The 15,870-nt window shown below is 28.3% G+C and overlaps 2 protein-coding genes across 3 annotated transcripts; both read left to right on the top strand.

Moving 5' to 3' along the window:
* Positions 1 to 4,125: 4,125 nt before the first annotated feature.
* LOC113867547 (amino acid transporter AVT6A-like) lies at positions 4,126 to 7,961 on the top strand. Its single transcript, XM_027502938.1, has 6 exons — positions 4,126 to 4,168; positions 4,273 to 4,739; positions 4,902 to 5,054; positions 5,628 to 5,831; positions 6,367 to 6,832; positions 7,560 to 7,961. Exons 2-6 carry the CDS (start codon positions 4,310 to 4,312, stop codon positions 7,687 to 7,689), a joined length of 1,383 nt encoding a protein of 460 aa, XP_027358739.1. The 5' UTR covers positions 4,126 to 4,168; positions 4,273 to 4,309; the 3' UTR covers positions 7,690 to 7,961.
* A 2,805-nt stretch (positions 7,962 to 10,766) lies between these two features.
* Positions 10,767 to 15,728, top strand: LOC113867326 (amino acid transporter AVT6B-like). 2 transcript variants are annotated; one of them, XM_027502582.1, is made up of 6 exons: positions 10,767 to 10,974; positions 11,339 to 11,789; positions 11,904 to 12,056; positions 12,784 to 12,987; positions 13,783 to 14,248; positions 15,294 to 15,708. In XM_027502582.1, the coding sequence occupies exons 2-6, from the start codon at positions 11,357 to 11,359 to the stop codon at positions 15,421 to 15,423; spliced, it is 1,386 nt and encodes a 461-aa protein (XP_027358383.1). In that variant the 5' UTR covers positions 10,767 to 10,974; positions 11,339 to 11,356; the 3' UTR covers positions 15,424 to 15,708. The 2 variants fall into 2 exon arrangements, with proteins under 2 accessions (XP_027358383.1, XP_027358382.1); XM_027502581.1 differs by having other exon boundaries at positions 10,972 to 11,789; positions 15,294 to 15,728.
* The last annotated feature ends 142 nt before the right edge of the window (positions 15,729 to 15,870 follow it).

Genomic DNA, 15,870 nt, shown 5'->3' with positions numbered 1-15,870 from the left:
AGGTGTAGTAAGTGCATTCGTGTGTAATTTGATGTGCGTGTTAATATAATAAATTGACTTATGGTTGTTCAATAAATGAATTAAATTATATCATGAACTATGTTAGAAACATGCAGAATGTGCAAGATGAGTCTCTATGCTTATGTATGTGATAGTGTAGAGTACTCACTATTATATTTATTTTTCAGGTAATCAAGACGATCAGCACCAGATTCAGTGAAGAGATGTATGAAACTATTATAGGACTTAAGAAATTATTCTTTGAAATTTAAGAAATTATTCTTTGAAATTATGATATATTAATTAAGTCCTGTAGCAATGATTTGATTTAAATTTGTAATTCATCCTTATTTTGAAATACTTTAATGAAACTATGTGTTGGGAACTATTTGAAGAAAAATTTTATTATTCCTATTTATTGTGAAAATAATTTATTTAATTCGAAAATTAAATTAAAATGTTACAATAGTTCCTTTAGAAAATTATAACCATTGACTCATGACTTCAACTTCTTCTAAGAGGTGAGTTGGTGTCATACACGGGAGCAAAATAGGCATCACTAATGGAGTTTGTCACCGATGAATACCCGTCTGAAATTGTTTGATGCCTACTCCTAGTAAATTTTGATAACTTACCACACAATTTATTATTATTATTATTATTCATTGGTTTAAAAAGAAACAAAATAGAAATAAAATAAATAAAAAATCACTAAAAAAAATATTATTCCTTAATTATTTATAATTTATCACAATATTTGAACTTTTATTTTTTTATATGTATTATTGGTTTTTGAACACAAAGAATATAAAGAAAGAAACAAAAAAAAAAAAATTCTAGAAAAAATTGATTATAAAAATAAGCATAATGTGAATATTTTATTTAATCCAATAAATAAGATAAATTTGTTTTTATTTTTGTTTGTTTTTTTAACTTCTTTGTGATGATACAAGGTTTTTAATTAATTCACTCCCCTTCAACTCTTTAATAATATAATAATTTAGAGTTTTTAGACTTTGAGAATAAAGAGGTTTTATTTGTTAATGTTTTTGAAACTTTTGTTCTTTTCTTACTCTCTCCTCTCCATTGTATACATACATAAGAATAGGATTTATTGACACCAGGTGTAAGTTTAAAAAATTTATACTAAATCTCAACCGTACAAATCAATAATCTAACGATTAAAAAATTATCTCTTTTTGCGTACTTATATTTTATTACTTTGATCAAACAACAGATAATTTTTCAATCGTTAAATTATTGATTTGTACGTTTAAGAGACTTATACTTTGTGTCAATGAATCCTAACCCATATATATATATCATTCATCTTTCTCTTTAGATATCTCTCTCATATTTATACATTCTCTTTAATCATTTTTTTTTATATTTTTACTTTCTTAAAAATAAAAGACTTCCATCGTCTGTCTATACTTTATTTTTTATAATTATTGATATATTTTTTACCATCCTATCAACTCTCCATATCTACTAATTATTTTTTATCGTTTTAAATTTATTCAAATCAATTTTTATTTACTATCTACTTGTATAAACATAAAAAATATCTATCCATTTCTTTATTGGTAAGAATTTAAAAAAATTAAATTTTAATTTTTTTAAATGAATTTTTATCTATTGTCTTCTCCATTCACAAATCACAAGAAAGTTAAATCATTATCTTTAATTTTTATGTTTAAATTTTAAATATTTATTTTTATTTATGAATAATTCATATAAATTTGGTTATTTACAAATTTGCTTGAAAATATAAATTTATTATCTCTTAAATTTTTGTGAAATTTTCATTTGTTACTTCATTTATTTATTTTTAAATAAGTCCATAATTTATATTTATTTTTTTAAAATATATATTTAATTTTTATAGTTAACACTTATTCATAAATTAATTTATACAGTTAATATTTATATTTTAATCTTTATACAGATTCTTTTTTTTATGTTTGGATCCTTTTCATCTAAAATCGTTGACATATTTTTAATAATACGAACTAATTTATAAATATTTATTCAAGTAGAGATTAAATTGTAATTTTTTTACGTAAAAGAGTAAATTAAAAAAAATTAAATATTGAGACTAAATAACGTAATTAAATTATTATTATTATGAAATATACTTTTTTGGTTAGCTTTTCTTTTGATATTTGCATTTTTTTGTGTAATGGATCGATTTAGAAGGAGTAGTAATGGGCACAAACGCCACTCTGGTGTTATTTTACGACAATATCGTTAAATATATATATATATATATATATATATATATATTATTATTTATTGATAGCAATTCCTGTGACCATTTTCATATATTTTTTTATGTGACACCCTACCTGCTGGAGACAAAATCCACTCAAATTAATTATACAAAAAATAAACATCCAAATTAATAATAAATTCTAATCACCTTAATTTGGTAATTTGATTTAAAAAAATGCCTCCATTTGGTCAAAAATTCCTAAAATTAATTAAGGACAATTATAAAATAAATGGTCAAAGTTATGCATTGAATAATAAAAGTTATAAACTAAATAATAAGTGTCTATTATATTTATGAGACGGTTTTACTTTGGTTACATATTAATTATGAACAAATTTATGTTGACTGATTTACATAACTAAGTAGCAGAACAGTAATTATTCTTAAATGTTTATGTAAAATTTATATATTTTAAAGCATGCAAACACACTTTGATATTAGTTTTAAATTTTCATTATGATGATACACTATAGAATTGTTATTTCACATGTTTTTTTATACGTTTATTATTTCAAATTTTGAGCATATAATATTATGAATTTTGAGATTAATCAATCTGAAACACAAGTACTGTTTCTTGTTTTACATATACCTTTATTATACACAAATTTTATAAATTTATATTTAAAAAAAAACCTTTTTTAATGTATTTATGAGTGCATGTTAAAAATAAAAAATAAAAAAAATATGAAAAGTATTTGTCGTAACAAAATTATGAAACTCATTCAACATTTATTTTTTAAGTAATTTAAAATACTTAAAATGAATATGCTTTAAAATATTTTTCTACTATACTTCTAATTAACACATTCAACGACAATAAAAATAATTTTATTATCTATCGTCTTGAAATTCATCACTAACAAAATTGTTTTGCTAACTTTAATTTGTGAGAAAGTTGTTTTAAAAAGGTATGTTTTGCTTAAAGTGTAAATACAATTTATGTTAGGACAAAATTTAGACGTAATTTTATAAATATTTATAATATTATTTTTCAAATTATTTTATTAAATTATGACAAAATTAATACTAAAAATAAAAAAAAATTGTACCAAAATTTCATTTTTGTTTTATTTTAATAAGTACCTTTTATACTTGAAAACCGCTTAATAGTACAAAAAATACTGAGTAAAATAATAGAACACAAATGTTAAATGTTACGAAAATAATTCATCAATACAACTCGAACGTATTGTTTTTTATTATTTTATATGTATTTTATATTGTTCATGAATAAAATCTATTAAAAGCAAAAATTATGACGGGTTAAAATATAAAAGACACATAAAATAATAAAAAAGTGATTTATTTATATAGTATTTGCGAATTTTCCTTCTTGAGCACAATTATTTTCATGAAAGCTACGCACGTGGAAAATTGATTCAAAATGAAAAATATGACATGTGAAATAATATAAAATGATTCAATCTTGTCGTATTCGTGAATTGATCTTAATAAGCAGTTTTCTTATGTTTACTTTCATATTCAATTCAATTCAATTCAATTCGCCACAGCTTCACGACTTGGTCATACAATTGGCGATTCAGTCAATTTTATTTTGTATTCTTCACACTTACCAATTTGGCTACAACAATATCAAATTTCAATCAATTGTACGCCTGTTCCTTTCTTTTCTTCTTCTTTTTGGGTTATAAATAAAATAAGATGTAATAATCACATTATATTTCATTTTCTCTAGCTTCTAATTTCTTCTTGCTTCATTTTGCTTTTTGGTTCCATTTTTCATAGCTTTTTCCAACACACCCAAAATCTCTCTTGATCGTTGGGTTCGGTGCTTGTTTTGATAAGAGAGATTTGGGTTCTGAGTTTTGAGCCATTTAGTGATCTGGGTTTTGCTGAACCTTTCTTGGGTATATTTGAATTATCTTTCAGGTTTGTATCACTGAGATTGTAAACTTTGCTGAACTAATTGCTTCAAAGTTTGAATATTTTCTTCAACTTGAAAAATGGGTGTGTTATGTTTGTTTCTGGCAGAGAAAAGAAAGGAGAAAAAAGAAAAGTTGAAAACTGAAAATGACAAACCGTCTTGAACCAAAGTCAAAGAAGACAAAATCAAGAAAGAACAAGATAGTCATTGATGAGAACGCACCTTTGTTACCTAAGACTCAGGAGACTGATGCTGAAGGGTTTAATGATTTCAATGGAGCTTCATTTTCTGGGGCTGTTTTCAACTTATCCACAACAATTATTGGTGCTGGGATCATGGGGTTGCCAGCATGTGTGAAAAAGCTGGGGATGGTGCCTGGTCTTATTGCAATAATCTTAACAGCTTTGTTGACTGCAAAGTCAATTGAGTTCATGATTAGGATTTCCAAGGCAGGAAATATTTCTTCGTACGGAAATTTAGTGGGCGATGCCTTTGGCAAATTTGGAAAAGCTGTGTTGCAGATATGTGTCATAGTCAACAACATTGGAATGCTGATCATTTACATGATTATTATTGGTAAAGACCATATCTTAAGGCTAGTACGTAAAATGTTATTTGGGTGGACTTTCGTAGTTATTAGAATTCATAGGTTAAGGTTTTAGTTGAACTTGTTAGTTATTATTCTGTCCAGACAAGATCAAAAGAACTAAAGGCAGTTTTGTATTGTTCATGTTGAAGGTGATGTGATTTCTGGAACATCTTCAAGTGGAACTCACCATTCCGGTGTTCTTGAAGGATGGTTTGGAGTTCATTGGTGGACTGGACGTACATTTGTTCTCCTTTTTACAACACTTGCTGTGTTTGCACCTTTGGCCTGCTTCAAGCGAATTGGTTAGTGCTCTTTTCCTCCATTGTTTGAAGAAAAAAATAAAAGCAATATATGAGCAGACATTTGGCTTTTGACCACCCATTGTTCTGCTTGTGACAATGCTCCGTGTTGCTAATGTGGCTGTTGTCATCTTAAATTACTCAGAGCATTCATTGGAAGTGTTGACAACCAAGTTAAATTAGCATATGGTTTGATATAAATTGGGAATCCTTATTAATTGCTTTAATTTATATATTTCCTAGTTCTGTGATGGTTTGAGAAAATATATTTTATGACAGAAATTAAGGAAATGAAAATTTGAAATTTTCGAAAGATTTATGTTGTTTTGTTGCCATATATGCTATATATTATGAGTTTGACACATGAATGACATGTCATAGTAGAAATGTATTATAGTTTTCGGATCAATCTATTGCTTTGGTACTTTCCACATCTTTTTTCATACCAACAGAATCCTTCAAGAAATATATTTTTGTGATGGGACTGTGGGAGAGGTATTATCATGACATACTTAGGATTCTGATCATTTTTTTATGACAAAACCATGAAGATTTTTGTGCCTGTGGTTCTTGCAGATTCTTTGAGATACACTTCTGCATTATCATTTGGACTAGCAGTTGTTTTCCTTGTCATTGCTGTGGGAATTTCAATCTTCAAGATTGTAATTGGAGGCATTGAGATGCCTAGGCTCTTTCCAATCATTACTGATGTAACGTCCATTATTGAACTCTTCACTGTAGCACCTGTGGTTGTGACAGCGTATCTATGCCACTTCAATGGTATGAGTGTTTTTCAGACCTTTTTTTGGAACTTGTTACCCTTGTTTCAATGCTTTTATGCAGAACAGACGTATGTAACTATGTGAGTTGGTTATTAATTTGAATGAAAAAACTTGTCAGTTCAGTCTGACTTCCTTCCATAAGACTCATCCCTGTTCTTGTACAACTAATTTGAAAATAAATATCAATGAAGGTTAGATGGTTAGTAATTTGCATGTCAATTTATGACTGGCTAAAGTTAATTTGGCTCGTTCTGTGAGTGCAACGTGATACTAAACTGGGAACACTAAAAGTTCGTAATCGAACAAACCATATACTTTATTCTGAGTTAAGATCATGATGAAAGGAAGTATACATTTTGCATCCTATGGTTGGTTGCTTAAGAAGTTCATAGAAATTTTCAAGTGCTGTTACACTGTTGCAAAAGTTTCAGTTATGTGGGAGCATGAGATGATTGTAGTTAGCTATCTTCATCTGTGTTTGTTTCATGGATATATGGTCTGATGTTTTCATTGTGTGCGCCCTTTATTTGCAGTACACCCCATAGAAAATGAACTTGAGGACTCATCACAAATACATGGGATTGTGCGTACTTCCCTTGCTCTATGCTCTTCAGTGTACTTAATAACAAGCTTCTTTGGTTTCCTCCTATTTGGTGAAGAAACACTTGATGATGTGCTTGCCAATTTTGACACTGATCTTGGAATTCCTTTTGGTTATGTGCTTAATGATGCCGTTCGTTTTAGCTATGCTGGACATCTTCTGCTTGTATTTCCTGTTGTCTTCTATGCATTAAGAATCAACATAGATGATCTCATATTTTCTTCATCAAGGCCACTGGTTCTAGATAACTTCAGATTTGCATCAATTACCATTGCCCTTATTGGTGTTATCTTCCTGGGAGCAAATTTCATACCCAGCATTTGGGATATTTTCCAGTTCACTGGAGCAACAGCTGCTGCATTTTTAGCATTCATATTTCCAGCTGCCATCACTCTTAGGTGAGTTTGGTGTGGAATTCTCTTAGTTTGGTAATGAATGTTGTTTCCAACATGGTTTTTCTGGTGTCTGCTTGTAGGATTTTTCTCTTTGACTTACCAGAGAGAAAATAACTAGCAAGAGAAGTTGATCGTAACCTACTTTATGTGATAAATACTAACAATATTCTGAACTTTTTGGAATCCCTGATATAAAAAACTGCAGAAAATACTGGTAGTTGTGTAGTCGACTACAAGCATACAACTATAGTCAATATAGTCTATACAAAGAAATTAAGTGAGATTTTGAAACTATACTAAAGGGAGACTAATTATTTAAGGATTTTGAGATATAGTTCATTTCCTTGTGTAACAAGCAATTCTTGAATGAGCACAATGTCTATTAGATGCACTAGCCACACAAATAATGAAGAACTCAAGGTTCCTTAAAATAACAATTTTAAAAGACAACAAAAAAGGCTTTATTGGGGGAGTCTAACCTGTTTTGGTGACCTCTATGCATTGAATGAAGTAGTCTTTGGGTTGTCAACTAGGAAATACACAGAGTGCGCACCTAAAGAAGAAGAGAAAGAAAAATATAACAAAATCCTTGCTGAAGTTATTTTGTGTTTTACATTGATTGTGCCTAACTGCCACTTGGTCATGCATGAAAAATGCTTGCTGTTTATGCTTTTGCTTCTAATTAATTAACTCAACATCATCATTGAACTTTTTGTTTTTTCTTCTACAGGGATCGGTACAACATTGCAACCAAGAAAGACAAGATCCTATCTGTCTTTATGTTAGTTCTTGCAGTCTTTTCGAATGCTATGGCTATATACAGTAATGCCTCTGCCATTATCAAGAAGAATATAGCATAACACGAATGATTTCTTGAAAATTTCTTTAGAAGCTCTCATTTCAGGTAAGTTCGTACTTTCAGATGAAAGAGTGGCAGGGTTATTGGCCTACAAGAAAAATAATTTTTTCTAGAAGGGTCTGATGAGTTGATTGTAAAATAAACAAAGAAGCTACGCTCTGTACAGTTATGCTTCAGAAGTGTGTAAAGGCCTGCAATATGCTCAATCCCCTTGGTAACGTGTTGTTTGTAGCTTGCATCATAAATGTCCCTAGAAATAGACATTTTGGGCACTTTCTGATATTACAGTTATCTGTTTACATATTAACACTCTTAAGTTGCACAAATGGAGCGTGAATTTGTTAAGACAAAATATCTCCAAGTGGCACAACATCAAGATTAAGCTCTAATTCTATGTTGGAAATGGATTGAATCTAATTTAATACCAAAAGTTAGTTCAACGCGAAAGGATTGTTATACTTATAAAGAATATTTTGATCATATTTCTAGCATGTGATATCTTAATAATTATAAAATTTATTATTATTATTATTATTATTATGAAATTACAAACAAATGTTATGGAAGTTTTATTTAGTGAGAATTTATAGAATGTTAGTTTAGTTAAGAGCGCAGACATGAGATGTGTACTAATTTTGATTAGTTCAAATTTTTAAAACTAGATTTGATATATTTTGAGGATGAGTCTAGGTTGTCTCAACCTAGGCTTAGTGTTTATATATATTAAAATTTATACTTTTTAAGCAATCATGTATTTAGTAATACTATTTCAAAATTTAATCCATATCATATTTATATTAATATTAGTTTTAAAATATACTTTAATTTTAGTTTTATGCTTAACTAAATTTATAATTTTGTTATATATAATATCAAAACTGATATATTTTGTTTATAAGTTGGGTTGATCTGATCTGATCTGATCCCAGTATTATCAAGTCTTGGTTGGGTTTAGAAAAATGACTTTGAGAAATTCGGGTAAAGTAAGAATAAAGATAAATTCGTCTCAATCTGTCCCATGTACAGCCAAACTTGTGAATATCATAATTATGGTATATTATTGACAGGATGATTAAAAAGTTGAAATTTCTCAAAAAGTCACAGCAGTATAAAAAAATTTGGGCCTTTTGGTAAAGTCTATATTGGAGTTTGAAGATGTTTTTGGACACAATTTAATTAAGCATTTATTTAATAAAAATTTATTGAGCTTAATAAGGTAGAATATATCTCATTTTATTATAATATTAATATATTCTAAGCTATTTTACCTTATAAGGTAGTAATAATACACCATAAATAATTTCTATAAAATTATTTAAGAGGTAATATATATAAAGTGAAAAGGTGTATTATGTTATCTTAAATAAATAATAAAAAAAGAAAATCACTGTTTAGCTTAATTTTAGCTTAATGCTTTTTTTTTTTAAAACAATAAAGTCTTAACATCATAATATTTAAGTTTTATATTTGTAATATTTTTCAATACAACATGATTTGTAAATTAATTTTATTAATCTTGTAGTTTTATTTATACATATAAAATGTCGTAACTTAATTTATTTAATATATAAAAAATGATATAATTATGTTGTATAATATGTATACTTTTTATTTAATTATTTATGGTAAACCAATGCAATTTAACATAACTAAATGCATAAAACAAATGTACAATAAGAAAATAGTATTTGGATTAAATTGTTAACATATAGTAAAATTTTAAGTAATTTTAAAATTATATTGATGGGCGTTCCCATTTTTGTTACCTTACAATGTTTTATAAGCAATAATAGTTAAAAATTAAAAAATTATAAAAATATTTAACTTTAAAAAAACTCATAATACTTTATTTACAATAATAATTAGACAAATTTTTTTAAAAATAAATAATTATATATATTTATCAGTTTATATTTATTATATGTACACCCCACACACATATTTATCATTATATGTATATATATATATATATATATATATATTTTTATTAACGCATATGAGTTTTATTATGTTAAAATATGTTTGTAAATTAATTTTATTTTAAATAAATATAATAAAATTTTGTACATATGTTAATTAGTACATATTTTCAGCTATTAAATTTGTAAAAAAAAAATTGATAACACATTTCTAATAAATTTTATTATATAAAAATCAGTTATTTAATAAATATATTATAATTAATTATTAAATATTTTTAATTATATTCTTAATATTGAATAATAAATTTAATGATATATTATTTTCTATAAATATAACGTTGAATACTAATATACAATTAATTTATATGTACAAAAGAGGAAATGGAAGTTTGAAAAATAAATGTCAACGGAAATGTAAGTAACTCCTAACGCGGTGGCGAAGGTAATAGGTTGTTCGCCTCCCATTATTCCTTTGTACTTATTTTTTTTTTGGAACGACTATCATAAAATTACAGCTAAAGCAACTCTTTCAATTTTTTAATTATTAATTAATGAATGTTTAAAATAAAAACCACGTTTATTCACATTAATTTTTTTAACAATCTTATTAACATCAACCTTATAGATTGGTTTTTTAAATATCTAAAAATAGTAAATTTTTGTATTATTACATAAGAATATAAAAATGTAATAAGCATTTTAAATTTTCATTTTTTAAATTTAACATATTTAATCTTTCACACTATCACGACTACAAAAGATTAACATGTAATATAAAAATCGATTCATAATAATTTTTTTAGTTAATCTCGTTATCATTTAATAGTCATTAAAAATTTAAAATATCAAATTATGAAAAATATGAAACTAAAATAAAAAATTATAAAAATATAAGAATAAAAAACCTATTTGAACGAATTAAATAAAACTTTTAAATATTAAAAGTCTCAAGATCAAGCTATAATTTAGTCACTATTAGTATAAAAATTTGAAAGTCTTGTTAGTGTGAGAACTAAAAATATTTGTTAAGAAAATAAAAAAAAATCATTTAATGTGTATAATATTTAATATATTAAGAATTTATTTATTTTTTATGTATTCTTAACGACATTTTGTTAGTCAAGCTTTATAAGCTCGGAAAAATTAGAAAACATTTGTCCTGTAAATTTCGAAGTACATAATCATTGTTCCTCATCAAACGCTGTTTGAAGTTTTCTTCCAAAAAAAAAGTAGTTGTGATGTTGTTCAATGTCAATTCCATTTTCGACATCATCATAATTTGCTTACACGGTTGATGCTTACTTCAATCGTATCCTCAACACTTGTTCAATACACTACAACAATATCAATCAACACTTCAAACAGTAATAATCTTCACCTTACAGTCTCTGGCTTTTAATTTCTCCTCCGTTCTTAATTTTGTTAGGCTTTTGGGAACACACTCAAAATCTATCTGGATTTGGTGCTTATGTTGCTAGAGGTGTTTGTATCCTGAATTGTGACTCATTTGGTGATCTGGTTTCAAATTTTGAATCTTTATTATGTTTTAATTATTTTGTGGTTCTGGGGTGTCTTGAATTATTATTGTTAAGCTTTATGTCACTGAGCTTGTTAATTCACCTTAACTAATTGCTCCAAATATTGAGTCTTTTCTTCAGCTTAAAAAATGGGGGTGTTTTGTTTTTGACAAAGTTGCTAAGGTGACTGTAAATTTTCATGAAAAAGCAGAAAAATTAAAAGCTGAAGATGGGAAGTGGAAGTCTTGCACCTAAGGCAGAGAAGACAAAATTAAGAAAGAACAAGACAGTTGTTGATGAGAATGCTCCCTTGATACCAAAGACTCAGGACACTGATGCTGAAGGGTTTAATGATTTCAATGGAGCTTCATTTTCTGGAGCTGTTTTCAACTTATCCACTACAATTATTGGTGCTGGGATCATGGGGTTGCCAGCATGTGTGCAAAAGTTGGGGATGGTACCTGGTCTTCTTTCAATAATCTTAACAGCTTTGTTGACAGAGAAGTCAATTGAGTTTATGATTAAGATTTCAAGGGCAGGGAGTCTTTGTTCTTATGGAAGTCTCATGGGTGATGCTTTTGGGAAATATGGAAAAGCTTTGGTGCAGATATGTGTTATAGTCAATAACATTGGTGTTTTGATTATTTACATGATTATTATTGGTAAGAACTATATTCTTAAGCTTAGGACATCAAAATTTATTTGGTTGGACTTGCAATTATCATTATCTACCAATGAATGTTGTCTAATTCAATTTTGTATTGTTTATATTGCAGGTGATGTGATTTCTGGTACATCTTCTGGTGGAACTCACCATTCTGGTATCCTTGAAGGATGGTTAGGAGTTCACTGGTGGACTGGGCGTACGTTTGTTCTTTTGTTTACTACACTTGCTGTGTTTGCACCTTTGGTCAGCTTTAAGAGAATCGGTGAGTGTTCTTTTCTTTCAACAAATACTTTCAAGTATTTGTTGGAATTGTTGACGACCAAGTTATTTAACATAAGATATGCTATGTGTGGATATCGTTGGGTGTGGAATGGAATAAAGATTATCATGTTATTGTTTGGATATTTATCATGGAATGGGAATGAGTTTTCATTCCATTGTTCGGAAAGCGACCGGAACAAGGAGGAGATTTATAAACAAAATATTCGTCCCATTCGTACCCCAAATTGGAAAAGAAAATATAAATATTGGGTGGAATTTCCTTTCCATGGTATTTTAAAGAATCTATAAAATAACAACTAATGTCAATTCATTCTATTCCTCCCTTCATTTCATTGCTTTCCTTTAATCCAATCTAGTGTATGGCTTAACGTAAAGTAGGAATCTATATTAACTACACTTTGATTCTTCTAATTTCTATATTAGTCAGTTTTGTCATGGTTTGAAAATATATATTTTAGAGCAGAATATGATGTCTGAATGATGCAAAATAATAGGCATGTATTTATATTGTTAGGATCGTTCCATTGCTTTGATACTTAATAAATCTACCATCTTCATACCAACCAATTAAATCATTTGAGCAATATTTTTTGTGTATGTTGAAGTTATGTGATGGGATCATGGGATATTTCTTATCAAGATATATGCTCATTTTTTTTATAACAAATCTATGAAGATTTTACAGGCCTGCTCTATGGTTGTTGCAGATTCATTGAAATTCACATCTGCATTATCAGTTGGACTAGCAGTTGTTTTTCTCGTCATTGCTGTGGGAATATCAATCTTCAAGATTATAATTGGAGGCATTGGGATGCCCAGACTCTTCCCAATCATTACTGATCTATCATCAGTTTTTGAACTGTTCACTGTAGTTCCTGTGCTAGTGAATGCCTATATCTGCCACTACAATGGTATGAAGATTTCTTGGACCTTGTGCTGAATTAATTTCCCTTTTTAAATGTTTTTAAGCATAGATACTTATGTAACTATAAGTTGGTTAATGATTTGCATGAAAAATGTTGTGAGGTCAATCTATCAGCTCCATACTCAAGCCTTTCCCTGCCCATGTCAAACTAATTTGAAAATAAAATATCAATCAAGGTAAGATGATTTGTACCACACAGGTCAAGTTATAATAGGCTAAAGTTTATATTCATTTTATTTTGGTTTGCTACTAGCTTTAAACCATGAGTCCAACCAGGGCACGGTAAAATTCCATCTTCATGCTTGTCATATACTCCCTTGAGTCCTTTTATAAGAAACAAATAACTAATTCATCGAGACCAATAAGAAGTAGTTTTATGTTATAAATGTATATTGTATTCCAAAAATTATCAGTATTACATGGCCAAATTGGTGACCTATATATATATATATATATATATAAAATAAATAATTGAATATATTCACTTATATAGATAATGAGTGAGTGTCTCGTTAACATAAATATGACAATAAATAAGGGAATAAAAATACTTATCAATTACTAATTTTGAAAATGGATCTATGTTTTTTATAATTAGGACTAAAACAATACTGGTAGTTGTTCGTATAAAAAGGACTAGAGGAAAGACGGTATAGTTCATTCGTGTAAAAATTCAGTTATGAAGAAGCAAAACATGGCTGCAGTTAGCTATCTATATCTACCTGTTTGCATCATTGATAAATAGTCTGATGGTTGCAAAGTATGCACTCTTTATTTGCAGTTCACAGCATAGATAATGAACTTGAGGACTCTTCACAGATGCATGGGGTTGTAAGAACTTCCCTTGCTCTATGTGCTTCAGTGTACTTATTAACAAGCTTCTTTGGGTACCTTCTATTTGGTGAAGGAACTCTTGATGATGTTCTTGCCAATTTTGATGCTGATCTTGGAATTCCTTTTGGTTCTGTGCTCAATGATGCCGTTCGATTTAGCTATGCTGCACATATTGTGCTTGTATTTCCTGTAGTCTTCTATGCAGTGAGGATCAACCTTGATGGTCTCATATTTTCATCATCTAGGCCTTTGGTTCTAGATAAATTCAGATTTTCATCTATTACTATTTCCCTTATTGGTGTTATCTTCCTTGGAGCTAATTTCATACCCAGCATTTGGGATATTTTCCAGTTCACTGGAGCAACAGCTGCTGCTTGTGTAGGATTCATATTTCCGGCTGCCATCACTCTTAGGTGAGATTAGTCAACAAATTATTTTTATTTCAGCAATGAATTTGTGTTTCCACTATGGTTTTCTTCTTGTCTTTAGATAAGTGTCCCATAGTGGAGGGAAATAGTAAAAGTAAGTAGAAACATATATTTGATTGTAGGATTTTGCTCTATAAGTTACAGTGAGAGGAAATAGTCAGACTATTGCCAGGGATAATTAACCTACTTTATATGGTAAATGTTAATCGGATTTCTGAATTGTCAGAAACCCTGACATAGAAAAATGAACAAAAAGCTTGTAATTACATTTTGTCATGGTCTTCTACAAGCTTACCACCATAGAGTCCATAGATAGAAATTAAATGGAATATTTATGACAAATTATAACCAAGTGTTCTAAGAGCACTATTTAAGGAATAAAAATAATTTTTTTCTTAAAAATTGTTCTAAATATACTTTTACTGAGATTTGCAATGCATTTCTAACATGATTTTTAATAAAAAATTATTTATTAATTTTTTAACTAGTCCATGCCAAGACCCAATTGTTAAAAATTCACTAAAGAAAGGGGAAATAATGATTTAAGGATTTTGAATTTTGAGATAGGTATCATTCCCTTATGTGGTGAGCTATTCTAGAGTGAACAGTGTCCTTTAGGCATGAATAACAACAACACCAATGATCATAATAAAAGGCTTAATATATTAAAGTAAAAATGGTCTTGCTACCCAGCATTCTAAAAGCATTGGTTAAGAAATCAATAAATAGTAATTTTTTTATTAAAAATTATATTGAAATACAACAAAAAAAACATGGAATAAGTATATTTTTACATTTTCAACAAAATATTCTTACTTTTGATTCCTTAAGGCACTGGATAGCATTTTCCAAATAAAAATTATAAAAGACAACAAAACCCTTGCTAATGTTATCTGAATGTTACCGTTATTTTTCTATTTGCTGCCTAACAGAAACTTGCTCATGCAAGAAGAATTTCTGACTCATTATGCTTTTGCTGCTGATTAATTAACTCAACAATTATGATTAAGCATTTTCTTTTTAACTGCAGGGATAGACACAACATAGCAACTAAAACCGACAAGATTCTATCTGTCTTTATGTTAGTCCTGGCAGTCTTGTCAAATGCAGTGGCTATATACAGTGATGCCAATGCCTTGATCAAGAAGAATAAGACATAACATGAATTTTCTTTCAAAGCCCACGATACATGTATGTTCATACTTTGAGATGAAAGGAAGAGTATTGGTAGGGTTATAGGCCAACTAAAAAATCAGGGTATTATGATTCTAGAATAAACTTTACCCTATGTAGAAATATTATTTAAAAGCGTGTAAAGGCCTGCAATATGTTCACCCTTCTTTGTAATGTGATTTTTGCTGTTGTAATTGTAGAGGTTCTTGTTGATGTGCCTCTATCTATTTCATAGGCTTCATCTCCCAAAACTAATAGCAAGTCATATCTGGACCTTATATGTGAGCATTTGTACATAAAAAAAAAAAATTAACAAAATTTTGTTCAGCTGGTTTTATGAGATGTTTTGACCAGTGACCACGTTAATTTATCAAAATCAGCTGGTTTGGTATGATTTTTCAATCACTACATCCACAAGAATGCAACCACTGAAG

The sequence above is a fragment of the Abrus precatorius genome, unplaced genomic scaffold, assembly GCF_003935025.1.
Source record: "Abrus precatorius isolate BTA unplaced genomic scaffold, Abrus_2018 Scaffold5, whole genome shotgun sequence".
NCBI classification, from domain to species: domain Eukaryota; kingdom Viridiplantae; phylum Streptophyta; class Magnoliopsida; order Fabales; family Fabaceae; genus Abrus; species Abrus precatorius.
Note: the sequence above shows the minus strand (reverse complement) of the source record. Positions and strands in the feature narration are given on the sequence as shown.

Bases quoted from the DNA above. Each gene is read 5' to 3' on its own strand.
- LOC113867547 (XM_027502938.1), top strand. From the start codon at position 4,310: ATGACAAACCGTCTTGAACCAAAGTCAAAGAAGACAAAATCAAGAAAG. The intron at 5,832-6,366 runs GTATGAGTGTTT...CTTTATTTGCAG, and splicing joins GTATCTATGCCACTTCAATG to TACACCCCATAGAAAATGAA. The intron at 6,833-7,559 runs GTGAGTTTGGTG...TTTCTTCTACAG, and splicing joins CCAGCTGCCATCACTCTTAG to GGATCGGTACAACATTGCAA.
- LOC113867326 (XM_027502581.1), top strand. From the start codon at position 11,357: ATGGGAAGTGGAAGTCTTGCACCTAAGGCAGAGAAGACAAAATTAAGA. The intron at 11,790-11,903 runs GTAAGAACTATA...TTTATATTGCAG, and splicing joins TATTTACATGATTATTATTG to GTGATGTGATTTCTGGTACA. The intron at 12,988-13,782 runs GTATGAAGATTT...CTTTATTTGCAG, and splicing joins CTATATCTGCCACTACAATG to TTCACAGCATAGATAATGAA.